Source organism: Oryza sativa, chromosome 4 (assembly GCF_034140825.1).
Source record: "Oryza sativa Japonica Group chromosome 4, ASM3414082v1".
In the NCBI taxonomy this organism is placed as follows: Eukaryota; Viridiplantae; Streptophyta; class Magnoliopsida; order Poales; family Poaceae; genus Oryza; species Oryza sativa.
The window spans coordinates 13,906,193-13,929,197 of NC_089038.1; the positions used below are offsets into that span (position 1 = coordinate 13,906,193).

The 23,005-nt window shown below is 41.1% G+C and overlaps 2 protein-coding genes across 2 annotated transcripts; one reads left to right on the plus strand and one right to left on the minus strand.

Moving 5' to 3' along the window:
• The first annotated feature begins 2,798 nt into the window (after nucleotides 1-2,798).
• LOC4335427 (MADS-box transcription factor 25-like) lies at nucleotides 2,799-5,973 on the plus strand. The gene is made up of 8 exons (NM_001419204.1): nucleotides 2,799-3,163; nucleotides 3,756-3,834; nucleotides 4,049-4,110; nucleotides 4,500-4,599; nucleotides 4,689-4,730; nucleotides 4,863-4,946; nucleotides 5,048-5,205; nucleotides 5,762-5,973. Exons 1-7 carry the CDS (start codon nucleotides 2,982-2,984, stop codon nucleotides 5,180-5,182), a joined length of 684 nt encoding a protein of 227 aa, NP_001406133.1. The 5' UTR covers nucleotides 2,799-2,981; the 3' UTR covers nucleotides 5,183-5,205; nucleotides 5,762-5,973.
• Nucleotides 5,974-19,913: 13,940 nt separating this feature from the next.
• On the minus strand, nucleotides 19,914-21,126 carry LOC107275767 (chalcone synthase 3-like). The gene has a single exon (XM_066309354.1). The coding sequence runs from the start codon at nucleotides 21,045-21,047 to the stop codon at nucleotides 20,070-20,072; it is 978 nt and encodes a 325-aa protein (XP_066165451.1). The 5' UTR covers nucleotides 21,048-21,126; the 3' UTR covers nucleotides 19,914-20,069.
• Nucleotides 21,127-23,005: the final 1,879 nt, after the last annotated feature.

Consider the following 23,005-nt stretch of genomic DNA (forward strand, 5'->3'; position numbering starts at 1 on the left):
AATTATCTTGGTCTAGGCAATGCATGTGTGAGCTTGATAAGATGTTGGGCGTATATATGTACAGATATGATATCCTGGAATTTAGAAAAACAATGGATGGGAAAAGAGAAGATAAATGGTGTTGCCGGCTAAGCGGCTAATTAAGCCACAATATGTACCTAGCCTAGAGAAGGAATGGAGAATTATCAGCAAGAACATATACATAGTGTGTCAACACAAAGGAGGGAGAAGATATATATATGTGCTGTAATGAAAATAGATGCACAACGGAGACACGAATTTTACGTAAAAACCCTTGCGGGAAAAAAACCACGGGCACCAACCGACAATGATCAGTATAGAGGAGTTGGATACAAACGCAGGGGATACATTGGGCTATCGCACCCTACTCATGCGACTTTCAAGGGATATATAAAGGAGAAATATATGAGTCCTAATGGGAAAATACTTAAGAGTCATATTAGGAAACTAATCCTAATAGTCAAGTTCTATTATGAAACTTATCCGAATATATTGCAGGCCAAAAATTCGAATCACATATTTAACATGCACACATGTGTACATATATACAGTATCTGCAGTTTAATTTGTGTATAGAGCTGTAAACATACATGTGGCGATTGTTTTTTCCCTAAAAACAGAAAAGAAAGGAACAATACATCAACATTAATAAATGCATGTAACTTTAATGTATATTCAACAAAGATTATGTAAATTATATCTCTTAAAACAATATATAGTGGCAAACAAAACAATAGCTACACAGAAGTTATGTTTGGCAAGCAACTAGAAATGTTTAGCTTGAGAAACCAACATGGTAAACCTTACATTCGAAAAATTTATTTATATGACTAATCGCCTTTCATAAAGATTCATATATCATATAACACAATATCCCTGCACACGCATGGTTCCTAATAAAGTGTAATACCCCTTGAAATATAGAATGGATTCAAATCACATGCATATATACTATGCTAGCTCTGTTCTCAAAAGGATGGCGTCCTGAAATGCTGTGTCAGTCCATCATTTCGTCTACAACTAATTATAAGCCATAATGCTCATTAGCAACAAAAAAAATTATAGTAAAACTTTTACATATGTGTTCTTGACGACTTAAAAGTCAATATTGAAAATAAACTGTGTTGAATAAACATTAAAATCAATTCTAAAATTAAGTTTTAAAATATTTAAATTTTGGTTGCAGCAAAGCTGAAGAGCAAACCATGGAGCTAACAAACACATGTATAATTGACTGGTTGCCAATTTACATTTTCCGCCTCCTAATAAGCTAGCATTTAATATTGTAGCACCCACAGATAGTCATCCGGAAAGCAGTAAACCAGAAACCAGACACATTTTGTGGGATGGTGGCAAAATGTGTATAAAACCAACGGGAAGCACATAGCTAGCACACGAATTTAGGTACCTATAACCTGCCCTCCTCATATCATGTCATATGCGAGATACCACCAAATAGAAAAATAAAATGTGTATTTACATTTCTCGCTTACTAAGCTAGCATATTATTAAGAGAAAATTGTGTGCCCCTGAGTTTTTACTCATCCCTTTCATGCCCTTTAGTTTTTGTTTTCAATCACCTTTATAGCCATTCCTTAGACTACATATAACAGTCAACTTAAAAAGCCTAAGTCTTGTGTTGAAAGCAATTTCAACTCAAAAATTAACATCGAAAGGGATAGAATTATTTGACACCCAAATTAATTTGAAAACAAAAATTCAAATTTTGAAATTAATTCTAGTTATGTTTGATGAAGTTTTCAATGATAATTTCACTTGTATCTCTTCATAGAAATTTGTTCAAATTTGTTTGAAGTTGATTTTAAATTAAAATACAAATTTTAGTTTAAGATAGAAACAGTGATGATATGTGTCATTTTCCCTTTTGTAATTTCATCAAATTTTATTGCAATTCATTTAAAAAATTTAAATTTTATTGTTCAAATTCGGGGTCACTCAACTTTCTCCCTTTAAGTTTTATAACTAAAGATTTTCTTCTAGATATATTATGTTCTTATCTATGAGTGAGAGACAATATAATCATTAGAAAAGCTCAATTGAGATGAACTAACAAAATGAGTATATACAGAAAAGCTCAAAAGAAAACTTAGGGCTATGTAAGGGATAAGACAAAACTCAAAAGCATGGAAGAGATAGAGCGAGAACTGCAAAGGAAAGACAAAGATTTTTCTCTATTTAATAATAGAGCGCACACAGTTTATCATTCGGAAAGCAGTAAACCGGAAACCAGCCACACTTTGCGGGATGGTGGCGAAACGTGTCCTAAACCAATAGGAGGGACATCACCAGCACACAAATTAAGGTATCTATAACCTGCCCTCCTCGTACCATATCATATGCGAGATACCGCCAAATAGCTTTAGATAATAGAATAGCTTAATAAAACAATGTACTTGTTGCAGAAGTCGAGGAAAATAATACTGTTGGTTCTCACATTATAGTAATGCTCTCTCTACTTAATTTATCAAGTGTGCTGTCAGGGATGACAACACCATGGCACCATCAGTCATCAGGACAGCCCACCACCTTTGCAAATAGAGAGAAAACGGTACAATGACAGGTATAAACAAAGAACGGATAGCTTGCCGATGTTACCATTTAGACTTCTGGCCAACTAAATTATACTTCACTAATTAAGCTCTAATAAGAAGCCCTGGCTGCTTAAACCAGCAGCAGCTACCTTAGACATCTATTTTGGAGCAATAGATCCGCCATACATATATTAATTATCTACTCGATCTCTCCATTAGTCTCCAGCTATACGCATCTTCCCTAGCTTGCTAAGCTAGCTAGTCTTCTCCTTCCTTTCTCCTCTTCCTCCTCCTCCTCTTCTTCTCAATCTTGCTCAGCAAATCTTGTCGGGGAGAGAGAGAGAGAGATCAGCAAGGAGAAGAGGGAATTAAGCTAGATCGAGGTAGTCGTCGATCGATCGATTGAAGATGGGGAGAGGGAAGATTGCCATCAAGAGGATCGACAACACGATGAACCGGCAGGTGACCTTCTCGAAGCGGCGCGGCGGGCTGATGAAGAAGGCCCGGGAGCTGGCCATCCTCTGCGACGCCGACGTCGGCCTCATTGTCTTCTCCTGCACCGGCCGCCTCTACGACTTCTCCAGCTCAAGGTTGGTGATTATCATCGTCGATCCCCTTCTATAGTTCTATATGTATATAGCTGCTACCTGCTAGGTCATGAAATATATCCCAATCCTTCAGATTTTTGTCTATATATCTCGATGTGTCCAGCTATCTAGCTTTTGCTTTACTCTAGCTTAGGGTTTTCTTTGATTCTTTGGATGATCTTAAGGTGAAAGACTTCTGTTTTTTTTAGAAAAAAATAAAGAAAATCGATGCATCCATTTAGATCACTCCTTCTCCCATCTAAATAATCTCTATACACTATTAATTTGATGAATTGTGTATGCATATATTGACTCTTTCTGTTTAGTCTGGAGCATTATTCCTGAAAGAGAAGGAGATGCGCAGTAGGAGCTGGTATGCAAGGGGCTGCCAGAATGTGAGAATATATTTCTAGAAATGGTGTATACGATTTTTCTAAGTTAAATAACTCACAAGTTATCTCTAGATATATATTTATTTTGATTTGTATATTAATTTACCTCGTTTCTTAGCTGAAAATTTAGGTTAATTTCCCCTAGATGCATAAAACATTTGCTATATATTGGATCGTAATGGTATAGTCTTCCTTTTTGTTAGCATGAAATCAATAATAGAGCGGTACCAGGAGGCAGGAGAGGAGCATTGTCGGTTGCTGAACCCAATGTCAGAGGCTAAGGTATGCATTCTAATATAATGGTAGCAAATTTGAGGTAAATTAAAAATTCATTTCTTGAGGTCATCTGGTTTTGCATACAGCTACAAAAGTTGTTGACTAAATTGCCGCACTTTGTCGTCATAAACTCCATTTTCCCAATTCTTAACTAAAATTCCTATATATTCCAATGTCATTATTTGCAATTATCCTGACATTTCTACTTATGTATTGGCAGTTTTGGCAGCGGGAGGTTACAACTTTGAGGCAGCAAGTGCAAAACTTACACCACAACAACAGGTAAAATCAAGTCCAATGTCAATGATATATTACACATACAACCATAGCTAATTACACACCTCTTCTCAAGTTTTTTTTTTACCCAAATCTTAGCATAACCAGATGAACTCAAGAAATGAAGTCCCCCGCCTGGGAAAATGCTTTCTCTAGTAGTGATGTTGACCTCACTTTCTCTCTAAATTAGTTTTTACTTGTCTGCAAACTATTTAAACGAAAACAGTGCATACTACTTTATTAGGATCAACCAATATGAAGGTGAAAATGAAATCTTTTTTAAGGCCCATGTGGAAATTCATGTTTCAAATAAAAGGTGAAAATACCTTTTAATGCATGATTAATTCTACGTGCTATCAATTCTAGTCACATTCTTATATGACGTACACTGATAGGCAACTTTTGGGAGAGGAAATCTCCAACTTCACAGTTAGAGATCTGCAGCTTCTCCAGAACCAAGTTGAGATGAGCCTACATTCCATAAGAAATAAAAAGGTATAATATTGATAATACCCTTTTCTCGACTAATAAATAAATAATCTTTTCCTAATTAAATGGCGATATATCTATTGTCTCTTTACTAGGATCAACTTTTGGCAGAGGAGATTCTAAAACTCAATGAAAAGGTTGTACTTGCATCTTCTTCTTCTTGATGAAATAGCTCATGATTTAATTGGTATCAGTTCTTACATCTATACACTGTTCATGATTGAGGTAAAATTACACGAATATATATCGCTCTATACTTTTAATTGTAGGGGTCTCTTGTTCAAAAGGAGAACAGTGAACTTCGCAAGAAGTTCAACATTGCTCATCAACGCAACATAGAATTACACAAGAAGGTAAAGTTTCTATTCGATCTACTCGAAACATACAAAAATGTCGTAGAATATTATTGATATATAAATATACAATTTACATCATCTTGATTAATTAATTTCAGCTTAACTCTGGAGAAAGCACGTCAAGTGAGCAAGTTACCAGAAGCTCAAAGGATCCCGGAGAATCGAGTACACCCCGTGATTCACGTGTGTGTATTGACCTTGAATTGAGTCAAAAAGAAGTTGAAGATGAATAACACATGATCAAGTGTTAAAAACAGTGAGTTTTCAAATCTTTAATTACGTAAACCGTAAAACCTCGCTCTTGTAACTAATATATATTTCTTCAATGTTTAATCAAAGTTGTCAGAGTTCCTTACCTTTTGCTAGTATCACAAAACAAGTAGCTATTTGTTTGTGATACTAGCTAGTAATTTGTGTTAAGCTAGCTAGTAACTTGTGTTAAACTAGCTATATAAATTAAGTCACAAAATACCCATAAATTAAGCTAGCTAGCCCTTCAAATTTTGTTGTTTTTCTCTGATTAGTTAATACTATGGTTTCTAGCTAGCTAGCTAGCTAGCCCTTCAAATTAAGCACTGTACAGAACTTGTTAATTTTCTACTCATCTTTACTAGTATAAATTATGCCACTAATTAAGTTCCTAGAGTTACTTTTCATGTTCAGAAGTTGCATGCATGCATGGCAAGTTACTTTAATTACTGTGCTCTTGTTTAAAGAAAAGTGTTAACTTTATTCTAAAAAAAAAGTGTTAACTTTACAGTTACACAGATATGTCCCTCATTAGAAGGTGTAATAAATCTGTTTGTTTGCAGACATGATGGCCAGTAACTTTTGCAGCATCACGCCTACTACAAGCGCAAGAAAAGCTAGCTACTACTGGAACAAGGGATCTTAATCATGTTTTGAAACTTAATTAGTAATATTTTAAAAAATCGTACTATACTAATCATGATGTGTAGCGTATTGCACCACTGAATTTATTACTGTAATTAACATGGTGAGTGTTAAAATATTTTGTGATATCCATATTATATTGCAACTCTTACGTGTCATATATGTCATGTTATATTTAAACATTATGTGCAAAGAGATCACCCTCAATAATGTTCTATGGTATGTACATATATATTCATATATGTATATAAACAAGATGATATCCACTCCACACCTCCCTCCCCCTCCCTCACGGCCGCTACAGCATGGTGTCGTAAACTGTGTGGCTGCAAAGATAGCTGTGACGAGGCCTTCCCTTCCTTCCCACATGCTCCCAGAGGCATATTTCAAGGCAATGAAGGTTGCGACTACACTGAGGTGGCCAGATGGGCAGAGCCACAGAGGTCCGTACATTTCATCAAGCAAAAGCCAGTTTCATTTAAAAAATCCGTTTGAAGAGAAGAGAGGTGAAGAAAAGCGCATTTATAAAGTGGTGTGGCAAGAACTTCGGAGGTAATTACCATTAAAGTGGAGTCGCATGAGATACCAATGCCTACTGGAGATGAAACTAAGGTGGCCAAGGCGAGAAGACCGCAGTTGGAGCCAACGCAGCTCACCACGCTGGTTTGACCGAGCCCTCCAGGAGTCGTGTCACCTCAAGGGGCCAGTCTGACTGTGCAGAGAGGTCGGTTTGACCAGGGTCATCCAGGGAGCTCGAGGGCATCATCTTCGTCGGTCAAAATTGCTAGAGGTCACTATATTGCCCCCGGAATAGAGCCAAAGCTAAGTGGATGCCCGCGGACTTGACCACTACTCAAAGAGGAGGTTGCAACATCTTCGTGCTTAAGAATTGAAGAAAAAATAGCTGAAAAGTTGAGAAACAAGATTCAATAAGTTGTGGTTGTAAAATCAAGGAGTTAGAGAGACTTGAGTTGAGAGAAAGTTAGGGTTTCGAGTTTAGTTTGAGATTTTGGTGAGGAGTGCTATTGGTGCACTTTGTAAACACTAGTTGATGCAATAAAGTCGAGAATTCTAATCTACATCTTCGAGTTTGTCATCTACCGGTGCTTCTGGGTTCTGACAGTCTAACCGCAGGTGTGCACCTGGTTTGACCAGTGGGATAGCGGCGGTCTGACCGGCGAGGTTTTGGCGGTCTGTCCGGCGGTGAACATGCGGTTCGACCGACTGTGACAGGGCTTCGTCATCTACTCCGTTCGAGGTAAATCTTTTATTTCGCAAAAGATTTTGGGTTTTTGGTTTTTCCTACCATTCACCCCCCTCTGGTAGGTTTGTTTGGTCTTGTGCGATCCTACAGTGGCCGCCTCCAAGACAATAGTAGAGGCCTAAGCCAATGGAGATTGAGAAACCGATGATAGATCAAGACGATGGTGAGGACAAAAATGGAGGTGGGTTACTGGTTATTAGCAATGATTCGCTGCCAAGACAGAACATGGATGTCAACATGGTGTTTGCATTGCCGATGGAATTTTGTGTCATGGATGAGGCTGAAATTTCTCAAGATGTGGTTTTTGAGAAGTCTAATGAGTCTAACCATCATATGAGGCCACTCATCTCAAAGGGCACATTGATTGGAAAATGATCTCTAGAATGTTGGTGGTTGGAGGTGTCGTCGTAAATTTGATGCCACACTCCTTATTCAAGAAGTTAGGGTGTGAAGTTGTGGTGAATTGAATAATACCAACATGATGCTCAACGGCTTCAATGGTGAACCAACGAAGGCGAGAACGATCTTTTTTTGTGAAGCTTACCGTGGGAAACAATATGTTGCCAACCAATTTCATCGTCGATGTGCAAGATAACTATAGCGTTATTGGATTCATACCAATTGTTGTGTTCCTTCTACCTTGCACCAGTGCTTGATTTAATGGGACAACGATGAGATTGAGATCGTTCAAGCAGATACATCGGCCGAGGTTGCAATAGTTGACGCGTCAATTGAGTGGTATGGGATTATTCAATGCTTATTAGGGTTAGATATTTCTAACTATAATTTTATTAGTGTTTCTAAAGATCGTTTTGTACCCATTATTTGGAGTGGTTGCAAAAGAGAGTGCAATAACATCAGTCTACAAAGAATGACATTGGTTTTGCATCGGCTGATCCACTATAAGAGGGAGACATACATAATGGATCTATTGCATGGAAAACATATGAAAGTTGATTACTAGGTTAAAGAATATGTTGATTTTTTTGAATGGGAATATCATGAAATGTCGGGAGTTAGCCGTGAGCTTGTTGAGCATCAGCTTCCAATAAAATTGGATTTAGACCTTATAAGCAATTGCCTCATCACTTTAATTCAAACATATATGATCGTGTCAAGGAGGAGATAGACCGATTATTGAAGGTGGAGGCCATGTAGGTATTCGGAGTGAGTGTCCAATATTGTCCCCGTTGAGAAGAAAGGGAGTGGTAAGATTAGAGTATGTGTTGATTTTAGAGATTTAAATAGAGCTACTCCTAAAGATGAATATACTAGACCTATTGCCGACATGTTGATTAATGATGCTTTGGGACATAGAGTCATTTGCTTTTTGGATGGTAATACTTGTTACAATAAAATCTTTATGGCCGAAGAGGACATGTTCAAAACGGCCTTTAGGTGTCCCGGTTTTGTTGGCTTGTTTAAGTGGGTTGTCATGACGTTTGGTTTGAAAAAGGCCGGTGCAACATAACAAAGTGCAATGAACTTGATCTTTTGTGATTTGCTAAGTATAATATTAGAAATTTATGTTGATGATATTGTTGTCAAATCGGATGGTATGGATGGTCATATAGCCTGTTTGCGTTTAGCTTTTGGGAGGATGCGTCGGTATGGTTTGAAGATGAATCCACTCTAGTGTGCTAATGGTATGTCATCGAGGAAGTTATTAGGCTTCGTTGTGCATGAGAGAGGTGTTGAAATTGATCCTAGGAAGATAGAAAATATTAGATAGTTTAAAGCGTCAGCATGCAAGAAAAAAGTTCAAAGATTGCTAGGTCAGGTGAATTATTTGAGGAGGTTATAATCGATACTTTTGTTCCCATATTTCGTTGGGAAAAAGAAGCCGATTTTACATGTGAAGCAAACAACAAGAGGCGTATGAGGAAATTAAAAAGTATTTATCACCTCCACCCATGGTGCTTGCGCCTAAAGTTGGAACTCTGTTTCGGCTCTACATTGCCAACTGAGGACAATGTCATTGGTGTTGTGTTAACACAAGAAGTGGATTGCAAGGAGCATATCATCACATAGGTGGGCTGTCATCTTTTGGATGCCAAAACAACGTATGTCTTTATAGCTTTGCTTATGTTTATATTATGATTGTACCAAATTACAGCATTATCTATTATCTAGTACTTGCACTTGTCAAACTGATATTATTATATACATGTTGCAAAGGCAAATTCTAAGTGGGAGAATTCACAGGCAAATACTTTGATTGAATATGATTTGGCTTATGAATCGTTCAAGTCTTTGAAAGGCTAAATCATAGTTAATTTTATAATAAATCATCTTGTGGATATTACTTATGATAGTGAGGTCTATTTACGTAGTGTTACACCATGGAAACCTTATTTTGAAGGTACTTCTTGCGAAGAGGGGTAGGGTATATGTGCAGTTTTGTTTTCACACAATAGAGCTATTTTTGAAACATCGGTTTACTTAGAGTTTTCTTGCACAAATAATCAAGTATATGATGCTTTGTTATTCGGCTTACAAGTATTGGAAGCTATAGGAGCAAAACATGTATAAGTTTTTGGTGGCTCGGAATTGATAGTGCAACAAGTTGCCGGGGTGCATAAGTGTTTTGATGGGTCATTAAATAGATATTTAGATCAATGCTTAGACACATTATCACCAATTTTTATGATTTTGTTATTAGAACATGTTGCTAGAGAAACTTTAAGGCAAATGATTTGGCTCAACAAGCATCTGGTTATCATGTTAAAAAAAAGGAGTATTCTTCATTTAGAAAAAAACGGTGCTTCAATTCAAGAGTTTGGACAAAATTGGCGATGGGCCGTCTGACAGACGCACCGGGGCCAATCTGACCAGGGAGGACCGGTGGTCTGACCAGCCTGGCATAGCCGGTCTAACCAGAGACCTTACCTGACCTGATCGACCTATTATGGCTAGTCTAACCAGATTCCAACAATCAGCTAGGTGGCACGAGTTCATGAACAAGTTGGAGGCCGAATTAATTGTAAATTCGGACGTTTGTCCCTAGGAATTAGAAAATGATTGGAGTGTCCCTTTGATAGATTATTTGAAATATCCAATTTTTAGGGTTGATCGGAAAATTTGGTGTCAAGCTTTTAAGTATACTTTGTTTGATGATGAGTTATATCGCCGAAATATAGATGGGGTGTTATTGAAGTGCTTAGATAGTGATCAATGCAAGGTTGCTATGAGAGAAGTTGATGAAGGGATTTGTGGAACTCTTCAATCAGCCCACAAAATGAATTGGCTACTTAGGAGGGTTGGGTTCTATTGGCCGAAGATGTTGATGATAGTTTCAAGTACTATAGAGGGTTTGAACCTTATCAATGGTTCGACAATGTTCAATTGGCGCCCACCGCCTTGTTGAAACCAATTATCAAACCATAGTCGTTCTGAGGTTGGCGTTTGGATTTCATTGGTCAAATTTACCCTTTATAGTGAAAAGAACATCGGTTCATGCTAGTTGCAACGGATTATTTCACCAACTAAGCTGAAGTTGTACCGCTCAATAATATAACTCACACAGAGCTAGTTTTCTTTATTTTCAAGCATATTATTTATAGATTCGGTATACCTCAAATTTTCACTACGGATCAAGGAGCTTCTTTTATGTCTAAGAAAGTAAAATAACTTTGCCGAATCTTAGTATTAAATTGTTAAATTCTTCTCCTTACACTACGCTCAGGCTAATTGACAAGTCGAGTCGAGTAATAAGGTTTTCTTGAAATTAGTTAAGAAAAAGATTGGGGAACATCCAAAGAGATGGCATTAAGTGTTCTTTGAAGCATTATGGGCTAATAGAATATCTAGGTAAGGTGCTAACATGTTAACACCTTTTGAGTTAGTCTATGGACAAGAAGTTGTTTGACTTGGCTCTCTTAGATATATCAAGTAAGATGATTTATCGGTGACGGAGCGTGGGGCTCCTCACCGGGAGACCGCGCAGGCCCCCCTTTGCCGGTTCGGCCGGGGGCACTAAGTGAGGTTCTTCGCCCTCGATCTGAGGAATGTCAGCGAGAGAGGAAGTGCACAAGACACGGGCGACGTAGACAGGTTCGGGCCGCTGAGAAGCGTAACACCCTACTCCTGTGTTCTGGTGGATCTGTGCATGAAGGAATACAGAGAGCCGGAGAGCGAGAGAGAGAGAGTTCAGGCTCTAGAACCCATTCCCCAGAGTCCCAACCCTCCTTCCTCTTTTCTTTCCTCCCTTTTTTTCTCCCTCCTTCTCTTTTTTTCTCCCTCTTTCTCTTTTTTTCTCCTAGGCCTGGGCCTCCTTTTTATCTGGTCAGGGGTCACTACATGGGCCTCTAGCTGCCTAAGAAGGGAAACATGCTTTTTACAATGAGGGCTAGTCTACAGCCGGAAGTGACCTCTGACAAGCAGAGCACACGCCTCCTGCCCCGCTCGCCTGCTTTCCCGGTGGACGCCCATTTCAACCTTCATTTAATGGCCAGCGACTTCCTTGCCATACCTGCGCTGAAGCCTGGAATGGATCTGACCGGGACTGACATACCAACTCCAGGAGTTAGCACGCCGGCTCCGGCTAGGGACGAGAGCCAGGAAGCTCTCATCATTCCGACGGGACGGGGCGAGGCGTGTGACAGGCCGCCTGTTGCCACCTAACCTGCGATCTGACCGGTCTGTGACCGGTCACACACCGCGACTGGTCACGGACCGGATAAGCGTGCGCGGCGCCGCATTAAATGCGGCGTGGCGCGCTCGTCCAACCTGCTATAAATGCGGTTAGGTGAGCCCCGCTGTGCTCACCTAACCCACACACGTGGTGCCAAAACCACAGGGGGTCGGGGCGCCCCAGCCCTCGGGGCCGAAACGGGAGCGGTCCGACCCCTCGGGGAGACAGAGGGAGGGGTGGCCACGTCATCCTCGGGCCCGACCCCCCCCCCCGAGGGGGTCAGGCCACGTGGGTGACCACGGCTACCCAAGCCTCTAGTCACGATACCCCCGGCCCCATGTCACCGACAATCGGTCAAGGAGTATAAGACATTAATGGAAGATAATCTGGATAATGTGTTCGATAAACGTTTGAAACAACTTTAGAAGAGATAGAAAAGGATAAAAAGAGAGTAGCAAAAACCTATAATAAGAGAGTGAGCAAAATCGTTTCAAGTGGGAGTTTAGTATGTAAAACAATTTTCCCATTAGAATCTAGATCTAAGGAGTTCGGTAAGTGGTCACCTAGTTGGAAGGGTCCTTATCGGATATTTTGAATCATTCGAGGGAATGCATATTTTATTGAAACTTTACGAGGAGAACGGTTTCAAAGAGTGATCAATGGGAAATATTTGAAGAAATTTTTCCTGAGTATCTGGTAAGATGCTTAGGAGGTAATAAGGCCAGTAATTAGATTATCACCCTAAGATCACGTGTTCTATGTTTTTCGGCTCACAATTCGACAAAAGGCAGGGTGGCATGTCTTACCGCCCAAATTTGGCACCTAGAAAAGAAATATGGAAAATATGGCTGAATTTGGAACATATCGGGTCTCTTCCGTGATGACGGTCTGACCGCCACCATAAGGCCGGTCTGACCGACGGCATGGGGCTGGTCTAACCGGCAACATGTGGCCGGTCAGACTGGCCGAGTCTGACTTCGAGTCTAATTTTATCGAGTCTCGGGTTTCCCCAATTTTATTGGGTCTCGGGTTTCCTTGTAATTGGTCTCTACCCCCGAGTAAGACATGGAGAAGGCCCTGTACGAGATAAGACCAACCCATTTATAAAGGCTATGATTGGTGCAATTGAGCACACAATCTACTTCCAACACTTTTAGCCAATTGAATTGCTTTTTCAATATGGCATTTACTTTTTGCCTAGTTTCTAGTCTAGTTCATCCATCTTTGTTGATTTGTATAGTAAATCGTCTGCCTTTGTTGTAGGAGTGTGAATCATCTTTATAGGTTTGTCCCAATAACCTTCCATTCCACCCACGAGATAGGTGTTTATCTCTATTTTATCTAAATGAGCTCCGCTAGCCGGTTTTGATTTACAAAACTCATCTTAATTTGGATTTGTTCAGATCAAGGTGGTTGGCGACTCCCAAATTACAGCAAAGCATTGGTTGTCCGGTCATGATTGGCGATGTGATCAAAAAAGTTTCCAATAAGACCATACTCGTCTGAACATGCCCATTAAAACTATGACAAAAAGTAAGATACATATAGGGTGGAGCTGATGTGAATAGGCGCCTGATCTTCTCACATAGATACTATTGGTTTGATTTATCTACGTGAAGACGTGTCATGAGTTCTTCCCATTGATTGTTTTTCTTCTGTTGTTCATCGAGTGATACAATTAAATTAAGCACATTTGGGATGAAATTACATGGAGAGGTCTAGTGCGTACTATATAACTAGCTAGGACCCCATGCATTGCCGCAGGCATATGATGAAATTAGAAGTTATTTCAATCTTTTGCCAATCAATGAAATATTCTTTATACATGTATCGATTGTTACACGGGTTTATATATACATGACCTCTAATCGTTTACTTATCTACCTAAAGTGGGCATAACTCAATCATCATAACATAATGGAGGCATTGAATTTGTGAGAGAACCATTTCCTCCATTAGCTAATTAAAGAGGCTAACAGAGCATGCATACTCAATTCACTTCAAATCCACTGAAAGATGTACTTGCAGAATATGGATGAACAAATTCCTTATACTTGGTAGCACCAATAGAAAAATCTCTTCATAGAAGCGGCAGCACCAGCTTAATGAAATACGTATTTATCCTACTCACTAATTGGTGAGCTGAAATAATAGACCTGGAGGCTATCAAAATATAATATACCCAAGCAAGTACATTGGTGTAAAATCAAAGGTGTTTTTGATTATTATTCTGTGATGAACAATTGGCATTGGAGATTATTGGTTTTGATATTTGGAATTTATTTGCGAAGTGATTTTGGAGATGATCGGGATTTTACAGGCGATCTACAGGTACTGCTGATTGGGTCCGGTCAGACCGGGCACGGGTTGCCGGTCAGACCGGCAGTGATGGAGCGGTCAGACCAGCGCAGCCCGCGGTCTGAACGGCCGACTCTGTGTCGTTTTTGATTTTGGGTTGTTTGTTTGGATATCCGTGATTGTTTCATGATTAAGGATTCTAGATGGATACTATGCGTATGTAATACTGTCGTTTGCTACTAATGAGTCAAGTTGGGGATAGCTTGGTCTTGGAATATGGTTTCTTTGTTTGTTCTATGTGTAGGTGACTCGAGATGCCGAAGAGTATTTGAGGTGATGGACCGGGAGTCGGCTTGGGGATAAGCGACGTACGTGGTGGTCAGAGATCATGCGGGATACTAAGGCTAGAGTTCAATGCACGTGGTTGGTGAAGATTCCATATGTCATACGATGGAGGTATTGTGTGCGTATGGGATGCGCAGTCGAATTTGGAAGGAGTCCAAATTTGGTATGATTGGTTATGTAAAGTTTGTTTCTTGTACTAGAGGGTTTCCTAGGGTGATTAGAACTTCTAGTATGAGTTTGGTTCATGGCTTTTGGCTGCCTACCTCGGGTATAAATAGAGGGGGAGCGTGAGGCTTCCCAGTATCGCTTTCGAGAGCAAATGAGTTGATAGTTGAGTTAGGGCTTCGAGTTTAGTCGAGATTTTTTGTAAGGAGTGCTGTTGGTGCACTTTGTGAACACATAGAGAATTAATAAAGTCGTCATCTATTTTAAGAGTTCTTCGATTTGTGTTTCATCGGGTTTCGGCGGTCTAACCGGCATCACACTGGCGGTCAGATCGGCGGCAAGCAACGGTCAGACCGGCGGTGGCAGCAGGCGACGGGAGCTGATCCAGGCGGTCAGACAGGAGTTACTACCTCGGTCAGACCGGAGGTATTTAGGCGGTCAGACCAGCGCATCTACTTCGGTCAGACCGCAATCCATCGAATTTGAGGGTAACATTTATTTCCGCTAAAAGTTTTCGGTTTTTGGGTATACCAACCATTCACCCCCCTCTGGTTGGCTTAGTTATTGTGATTCGATCCTATAAGTGGTATCAGAGCTTTGTTTTCTTCTTTGGATTTTAACCGGTCTAGAGTTTTTGCCATGGCTGCTAGGTTTTCAACTAAGCCTCATGTTTTCGATGGAACTGATTTTTCTCATGGTGTAGTAGGATGCAATCTTACATTATGACTGAGGATTATGATATTCGGAGAAAAGTCAAATCCTTATGTGATTCCTGAACAAATTAATACTGCTCCTTTAAAAACTGAATTTGAACAAAATTACAAAGCTCGCAATATTCTTTTGAGTGGGATTTCTCGTTCGGATTATGACCGTGTTTCTCATCTTCAAACTGCCCATAAGATTTGGATTGCTTTGAGTAATTTTCATTAAGGAACTAATAACATTAAAGAACTTCGTCGAGATCTTTTCAAAAAGGAGTACATTAAATTTGAGATGAAATCTGGAGAAGCTTTGGATGACTATCTTTCTAGGTTTAACAAAATTTTGAGTGATCTTAGATCTGTTGATTCTTCTTATGATGTTAATTATACACAATCTGAGATTTCTCGCCACTTTTTGAATGGTTTTGACATGTCTATTTGGGAGATGAAAGTTACATCTATTCAGGAATCCGTTGATATGTCTACTTTGACTTTGGATTCGCTTTACACAAAACTGAAAACACATGAGATGAGCATTCTTTCTCGTAAAGTTGATTTTAAGTCGAGTGCTTTGGTTTCTTCCTCAACTTCTTTGGATGTTGATTCTTCTTCATCGAAGTTTCCGCAATTGCTTTGTGTAATGCCATGTCCGATGATCAACTCTAACAATTCGAGGAGGAGGACCTGGTTTTGTTATCTAACAGACTTTCTCAAGCTGTGACTAATGTTAGGTACAGGAAAAGAGGTGGTCCAAATCTTTGCTTTGAATGTGGTGGTACGGATCACTTTCGTTCGCGTTGTCCTAAGCTTGGGAGAGCAAGGAGGGAAGATAATGGTGATGAGAAGACCAATGATAACAAGCCGAAGGGTACAGTCAAAGGGAGGAAGATCAAGGAGACTCTCAAGAAGGCTTTTGATCAAGTCTACGCCGTGTTTGAGCCACTAAGCGATGTAGATGGTGAGAGTGGAGATGAAGATAAGGGAAAGAACATCTCCGGTGTTTGCTTCATGGCGCGTGGTGAATTGGATTCAGAGTGTGAAGACAATGAGGTAAGTGCTCTTAAGGAAGCTATTAATATTTTGAGTGCAAAAAATATGAAGTGTGAGAAGATGTATAGAAAACAGGAGTTTATCATTGAATCTCTTAATTCTGAAGTTGCTAGATTAAAATATCTTATTCCTAATGACGATGATTGCACAAATTGTGAGGTTTTAATGAATGAGATTTCAAAAATTAGAGATGTTAATGCTGCACATGATTTGAAAAATAGATCTTCTCTAGCTCTTGGATTTGCTTTGCACACACGCACTTTGGATGAGTTGTTTTTGACTAAAAAGTTGTTGCAAAAATATCAAATTGCTTTTCATGCTAGTTTGATGTTTAAATAATTTGTGCTAAAAAGTTAAAACAACCTCATGATGTTTTGGATTGTTCAACATGTACTTTGAATAAGTTGAAATTAAAAGATGCTTTTGGTCATGTTGAGTACATGGAAGATGTTGTGAAAACCAATGAAGTGCTTTCTTGCCCCAAATGTCGTAAAAGCAAAGGTGTCATGGTAGATTGTGAAAATTGTGCTAATTTGGAAAAAGAAATTTCTTATTTGAAAAATTCTTTGCAAAGATTTTCTGATGGTAAAAAGAACCTCAACATGATTTTAGATCAATTTAAGGTTTGCACACATAACCGTGGTTTAGATTTTAATCCTTATGCTCATCATACTAGACATCCTCCTGTTGTGTTAGGTGTTGGTGCTAGAAGTGGTGAAATTTTGGTTAAACCTGAAGATAAGAACATTGTGTTTAAATCTGCTGGCATCATCTCTACCTTGAGTGCATCATCTTCAAAATCCAATGTTGTGCATGTAAAACCTTCATTTGTTGCTTGTGTTGCTAAGCCATCTGAGTCTACCAATGTTTCTAATGATCGTGAAAAGTATACTTGCTTGTTTTGTGGGAAAGATGGGGCATATTGTTGGTTTTTGTTTCAGATTGGCTCATAAACAGAAAAAAGAGAGAGAGATTGCTTTTGCAAAATCAAAGTGGCAAAAATCTGGTTGTCCCTCAAGGAAGCCGGTCAGACCGCTGTGGGTCCCATGGTCAGACCGGCGACCGGTCAGACCAACTACTGAGCGGTGGTCAGACCGGGCACCGGTCAGACCGGCGGTATAGCAGCGGTCAGACCAGCAGTACCACCTCGGTCAGACCGGACTCGGAGAAAATTTTCTGAAAATTCTCAACCTATTTTTGCACGTGGATATATGCCTATTGGATCTTCTGGTCATGTGTCTCAATATTGGATTCCTAAATTTTTATTATCATCTAACCCCAGTACTGAGGCTTCGACTTCTGCTGGTGTGTATCCTTTGGTGGCAAGGAAGGAGAACGTGTGGATCGTGAATTCTGGTTGTTCGCGGCACATGATTGGTGATAAAAATTGGTTCTCCTCCGTCAAAAAGGCATCCAAGACTGAATCGATTATCTTTGGTGATGCTTCTACTAGTGCCGTTCTCGCTACAGGTTTGGTAAAGGTAAATGAGAAATTTGAATTGAAGAACGTAGCTTTAGTTGAGGACTTAAAGTATAATTTACTTTCAGTTTCATAAATTGTTGATGAAGATTTTGAGGTTCACTTTAGGAAAACTGGAAGCAAAGTTTTTGATTCTTGTGGTGATTCTGTGTTGAATATTTCTCGCTATGGAAGAGTGTTTAAAGCTGATTTTGATAATCCTATTTCACCTGTGATAACATGTTTGGTTGCTAAGTTTGATAAAGATGTGATGTTTTGGCATTGTAGACTTGGACATGTTGGTTTTGATCATCTCACTAGGTTAAGTGGTTTGGATCTTGTTCGTGGTTTGCCTAAACTTAAGAAAGATCTTGATTTGGTTTGTACACTGTGTCGTCATGCTAAGATGGTTGCTTCTTCACATGCTCCTGTTGTTTTTTGTGATGACGGATGCACAGGGACAGCTATTACATATGGACACTGTTGGTCTAGCTAGAGTGCAATCTGTTGGAGGAAAGTGGTATGTGTTGGTTATTGTTGACAATTTTTCTCGATATTCTTGGGTTTTCTTTATGGCAACTAAGGACGAAACTTTTCAAATACTTTCGTGATTTGTTTCTTCGATTGGATCTTGAATTTCCTGGTTCTTTGAAAAGAATTCGAAGTGATAATGGTGGTGAATTTAAATATGCTTCATTTGAACAATTTTGCAACGAAAGAGGTTAATTAACTAATTTGGCAATAAAACAGCAAAAGTAAAACAATAGGAGCAATAATGAACAAAGACCTGCACAACAGCAATAGTTGTCACATGGTATGCACCGTGCACAGCAAAATAGGGGGAATTGCAGGGGACAAAGGAGAGAAAAACCTAACAAGAGATGAAAGAAAACTTCTTGGACAACAAATATTAGCTCGTCAATCTAGCAGCAATTATGTTCCAACTCGTCATCCCTTCAATGAGAATGAATCTTATAAAAATAGCTCCCTCCATATCCCTATCGATCCCTTAAATCATCATATGGCTCTATTGGACAACAAAAGCATATAGCAGAGTATATCAACGAAACAGAGCAGAACACAAGGGATGAGGAGGCAAGAAGTATAATAATAGAAAGAATATATGCAGAGAGAAGTAAAGAGCAATTACTATTGTCCTCGTCAGATGGAGGAAGCAGTACACGGTGGTGGTGCTGACAACCCTAGCAAAGTTAACCCGTTCACCCTCACCGCCAATAGCCAGACAGGAGCGACCAATCGCTGCCAGGAGAACCTCGCAGCGAAGATAGAACTCCATGGCACCAGATTAAGTCTCAACTTTGATCTCTAGTAGCACGCCACTATATCAAAGAGTTGCGCACCGGATCGGCCACCTCGCCATCGGCCGGTTCACCAAATCAAGCACACTTCACTGGATCGACCCCCTCGCTGTCGTGCTAGAGCAACTCGAAAGGCAGGAGGCGGTGACGTATGTGTAACAAGAGGGAGATTGAGAGGAGAGGAGGATGGGAAGAAAGATGGCGGCCGTCGTAAGGCGCTGTGGAAAGGCAGGATTCTTGATTTCTCTCCTCAACTGGAATGAGCGGCGGCAGGGATCGGGAGTTGGAGGTTAGGGCGACGGGATGGTTGTGGAGAGAATATACGTGGACGAGTGGATGGAAGCGGTGTGGGAGCATCGGACGGCGCATGCACAGCCCGACACTGTTACCCTGTAGCAACACAAGGTGCGCTGAGATAGCTAGGGAGCTTGGTTAACTAAGGATTTGCTGTAATAACATCCAAACCATTGACTAGCTAGTGGTACATGTGGTTACGTAATATATACAGTAGTGATCAGAGTTGTACATCGGATATCACGATATACTGAAGTAGAGGGAGTAATCTTACTTCGTTTTCAGTTACTTTTTTTCTTGTGACGTCGACCGGAGTATGGAAACTATATATATGGACAACAAAAACGAAGGTTCAGAAAATTATTATACCTCCCAGGTGCTGACAGACACCACATTTCTTGCAAGGGTCGAACTAACCATACAAAGCAATAATCGTGCTAGAAATGTTCTTTCCGATCGACCAGACGAGCAAGCTTAGAATTGATCATGCATAACTTTATTCCGTATGGAACAATAATGTTCCAGGCGTCCACACAATACTTCAGCTGGTTCCGAACCCAACATCTAAATTAACCGTGCAGTAATAAGCAGCAGTTAACTGGAAATAATTTATTCGTGTAACATGTAACAGCACTGTACTGGTAACATGTAGAGTACCTTGGTGCTTAATTTATTCGTGTGCTGGCCGATTTCACACGTTAATTGCGTGGCATCGCGCGGAGCAGCATGGTTTCCACGGTGAGTCCAGGGCCGAAGGCCATGAGCATCCCCCACTCAAGGCCTTCCCCCGCCGTCGCCATCCCTCGCTCCTCCGACCTCCTTCGCATCTCCTCCATCGCCAAGAAGATGGTGGTGCTACGCGTGTTGCCGTACTGCCTCATCACCTCCCTCGTCACCGCCAGCTTCCCCTCTCCGAGGCCCAGCCTCTCCTCCACGCCGTCCACTACCGCCCTTCCGCCGGCGTGCAACAACCAGAACGCCTCGTCGTAGCTGGTGACCGTCGTGCCTACCCCGCGGAACGCGCTCTCGACCACGCCGCCGATGGCGTTGGAGACGTGGAGCGGCAGGTCGCGGTGCAGGGTGATCACCACCCCTTCCTGCTGCACCTTCACCACCACAGCGTCGTCCGTGCCGGGTATCACGTCCTGCGACGCCCGGACCAGCTGGAACACGGGGCGCTCGCCGGTGGACGACGGGTGGCGGCAGCAACCCACCACGGCGGCGCCAGCGGCGTCGCCGAACACTGCCTGGGCAACGAGGTTGCCAACGTGGGACTCAGAGGGCCCACGGATGATCAGCGACATCACCTCGGATGTCACCACGAGCACCCTGGCGTCCCGGTTGCTCTCGGCGATGTCCTTGGCCACGCGCAGCGCCGTGGTGCCGCCGAAGCAGCCGGACTGGTAGAGCATGACGCGCTTGGTCGACAGCGGGAGGCCGAGGAGCTTGATGAGCGTGACGTCAGCGCTGGGCAGGCAACCGGTGCTGGTGGTGGCGAACACGACGTGCGTGATGCTCGACGCCGGCTTCCCCCAGTTACCGATGGCGTTGCACGCCGCCTCTGCGCCGAGCCGAGGTATGCCCTCCTCAGCAACCTGCTGCCGTACGTTGAGCGAGGTGGACATGTACGCCGTCACCGACGGGTTGGCCCTCAGCCACTCGTCGGAGATGTACATGTGCCGCTTCTCCGTCGTTGTCTTCTTGCCTACATTGCAATGCAATCACATTATTACTATATAATTACTTGGGCACCATGAAAATCTAGCTTATCTCTCTCATATATATGTGTGTGTGTGTGTGTTTGATGATTTTATGGCAGTTAAGTTTATGGATCGATCGTGACAGATACAGAATGGTAGTTTCGCATGCACTTACAGATGTTTGCAAACTTGGCTTTTAGATCGACCAAGTGATTGCTATTGGTAATCTCAAAGTAATAATCAGGGAATGACTTCTGCTCATACACATGCACCGGCACAGCCGTGCCGATTCCCAAGATTGTTGGCTTGTTGCTCTCCCGCCGGCACGAGGATTGTTGCTCAATTCATGTGTCAACTCCGGTGCCCCCGAGGATCCCATCAGGCAGTATTGGAGTGGACGGCAACTACTCTAAGAGGAAATGATGTAGCTATAGCTTTGAGATCTCTGGCTACCAAAGCTCGGTCTTATATAGGCATTCTTTGATGATGACGGGCTACTGTATATCTTTTTTACAACTAGCTAGGACCTCGATGCTACAAGAAACCATCTATAATTAAATCGTTTTGATTAAGACGCTTTAGAGCAAGTTTAATACTATAGCTAACTACTAACTCTAAATTATCTATATTTAATTTAATAGCCAATTTATCCAATAGTTACCTATAACATATAGTACACAATTAATACCTAGTCCCACGTGTCATACATATATTTATCTTAGAGCACATGTTGCACAGCTGGCTGTAACCCACTACTTTTCTCTCTCATCATTTATCTTCTCAAAATATGTTTATAGCTGGCTTATAGTCTGCTATTGTACCTGCTGTTATATATTCCCCCTCCATCTAAAAAATTTGTTAGAAATATTATTTCAGTCGCTAAAACAAAAAAAAATAAATTAATTAACTTACTATGTGGCCATATTCTTTTCTGATTAATTAAGATTTAGATTTTATCTCGACTTTCGTTAGCACGTTTTTTAAATTATTAAACGGTGTGTTATGTGCGAAGACTTTTTATATAGAAGTTGTTTTAAAAGAATTAAATATATCAATTTGTCAAGTTTGTAATAGTTAAAACTTAATTAATCGTGGGCTAATTGCTTTCTATTTTGCCTATACTAATTGCATACGCGTCAATCAACCGATCCGACACAAAATATAAAATCTTAACAAAAACGAAAACAACCCGATAAAGAAATAAAGTAAAGACTATCTCCGATAAGTAAAGACTAGTATCTCCGATAAGTAAAGACTAACTCCAATACCACGCGCGCCGCTGCATGCGCCCACCATATATACAGGTCTCAGCTCTTCCATGCAACTAGCAAACTAGTACCAAATCCATTGTCTAATCACATCCTGCACATGGCTCAGAGAGTATCTCCACCAAGCAAGAGCTCGAGTACCAAAACTCTGCACAGCAAGCTTCTTTATCACAGCTACAACCACATCGAGACTGCATATGCATCATCTTTCTTTTTAACGACCCGTACGAAACTGTGCGAAGTTATATTGATAGAGCAGAAAAAAATTATAAGATTACAACCCTGTAAGGTCGTAACCAGGAAAAAGGAAAAAAATATACCACCACCCACACACCGATATCGCCAACACACCAGCCCAGAAGAAGGCTAGCATCGGACCGGCTGTCACTAAGCATGACTGACCGCCACTAGACCAATAAAGGGACACAGAGGAGATCGCCCCCTAGGGGATGCCAAAATGACGTCTTCAAGAAGAAAGGCGACGGAAAAACCGCCGCCGCCGTCCGTCGGGACTCAAAGGAGCTAAGACTGGGCTTTCGCCTGGCAATCACCCTTAAGGGGTGAGATAGCACGACAACGCCCTCAGGAGGGGGATGACATCGTTGTCGGTCCGGCCAAGGCCGGACTAGGTTTTCACTCGCCGCTCACCACCTGCGAATCCACGTC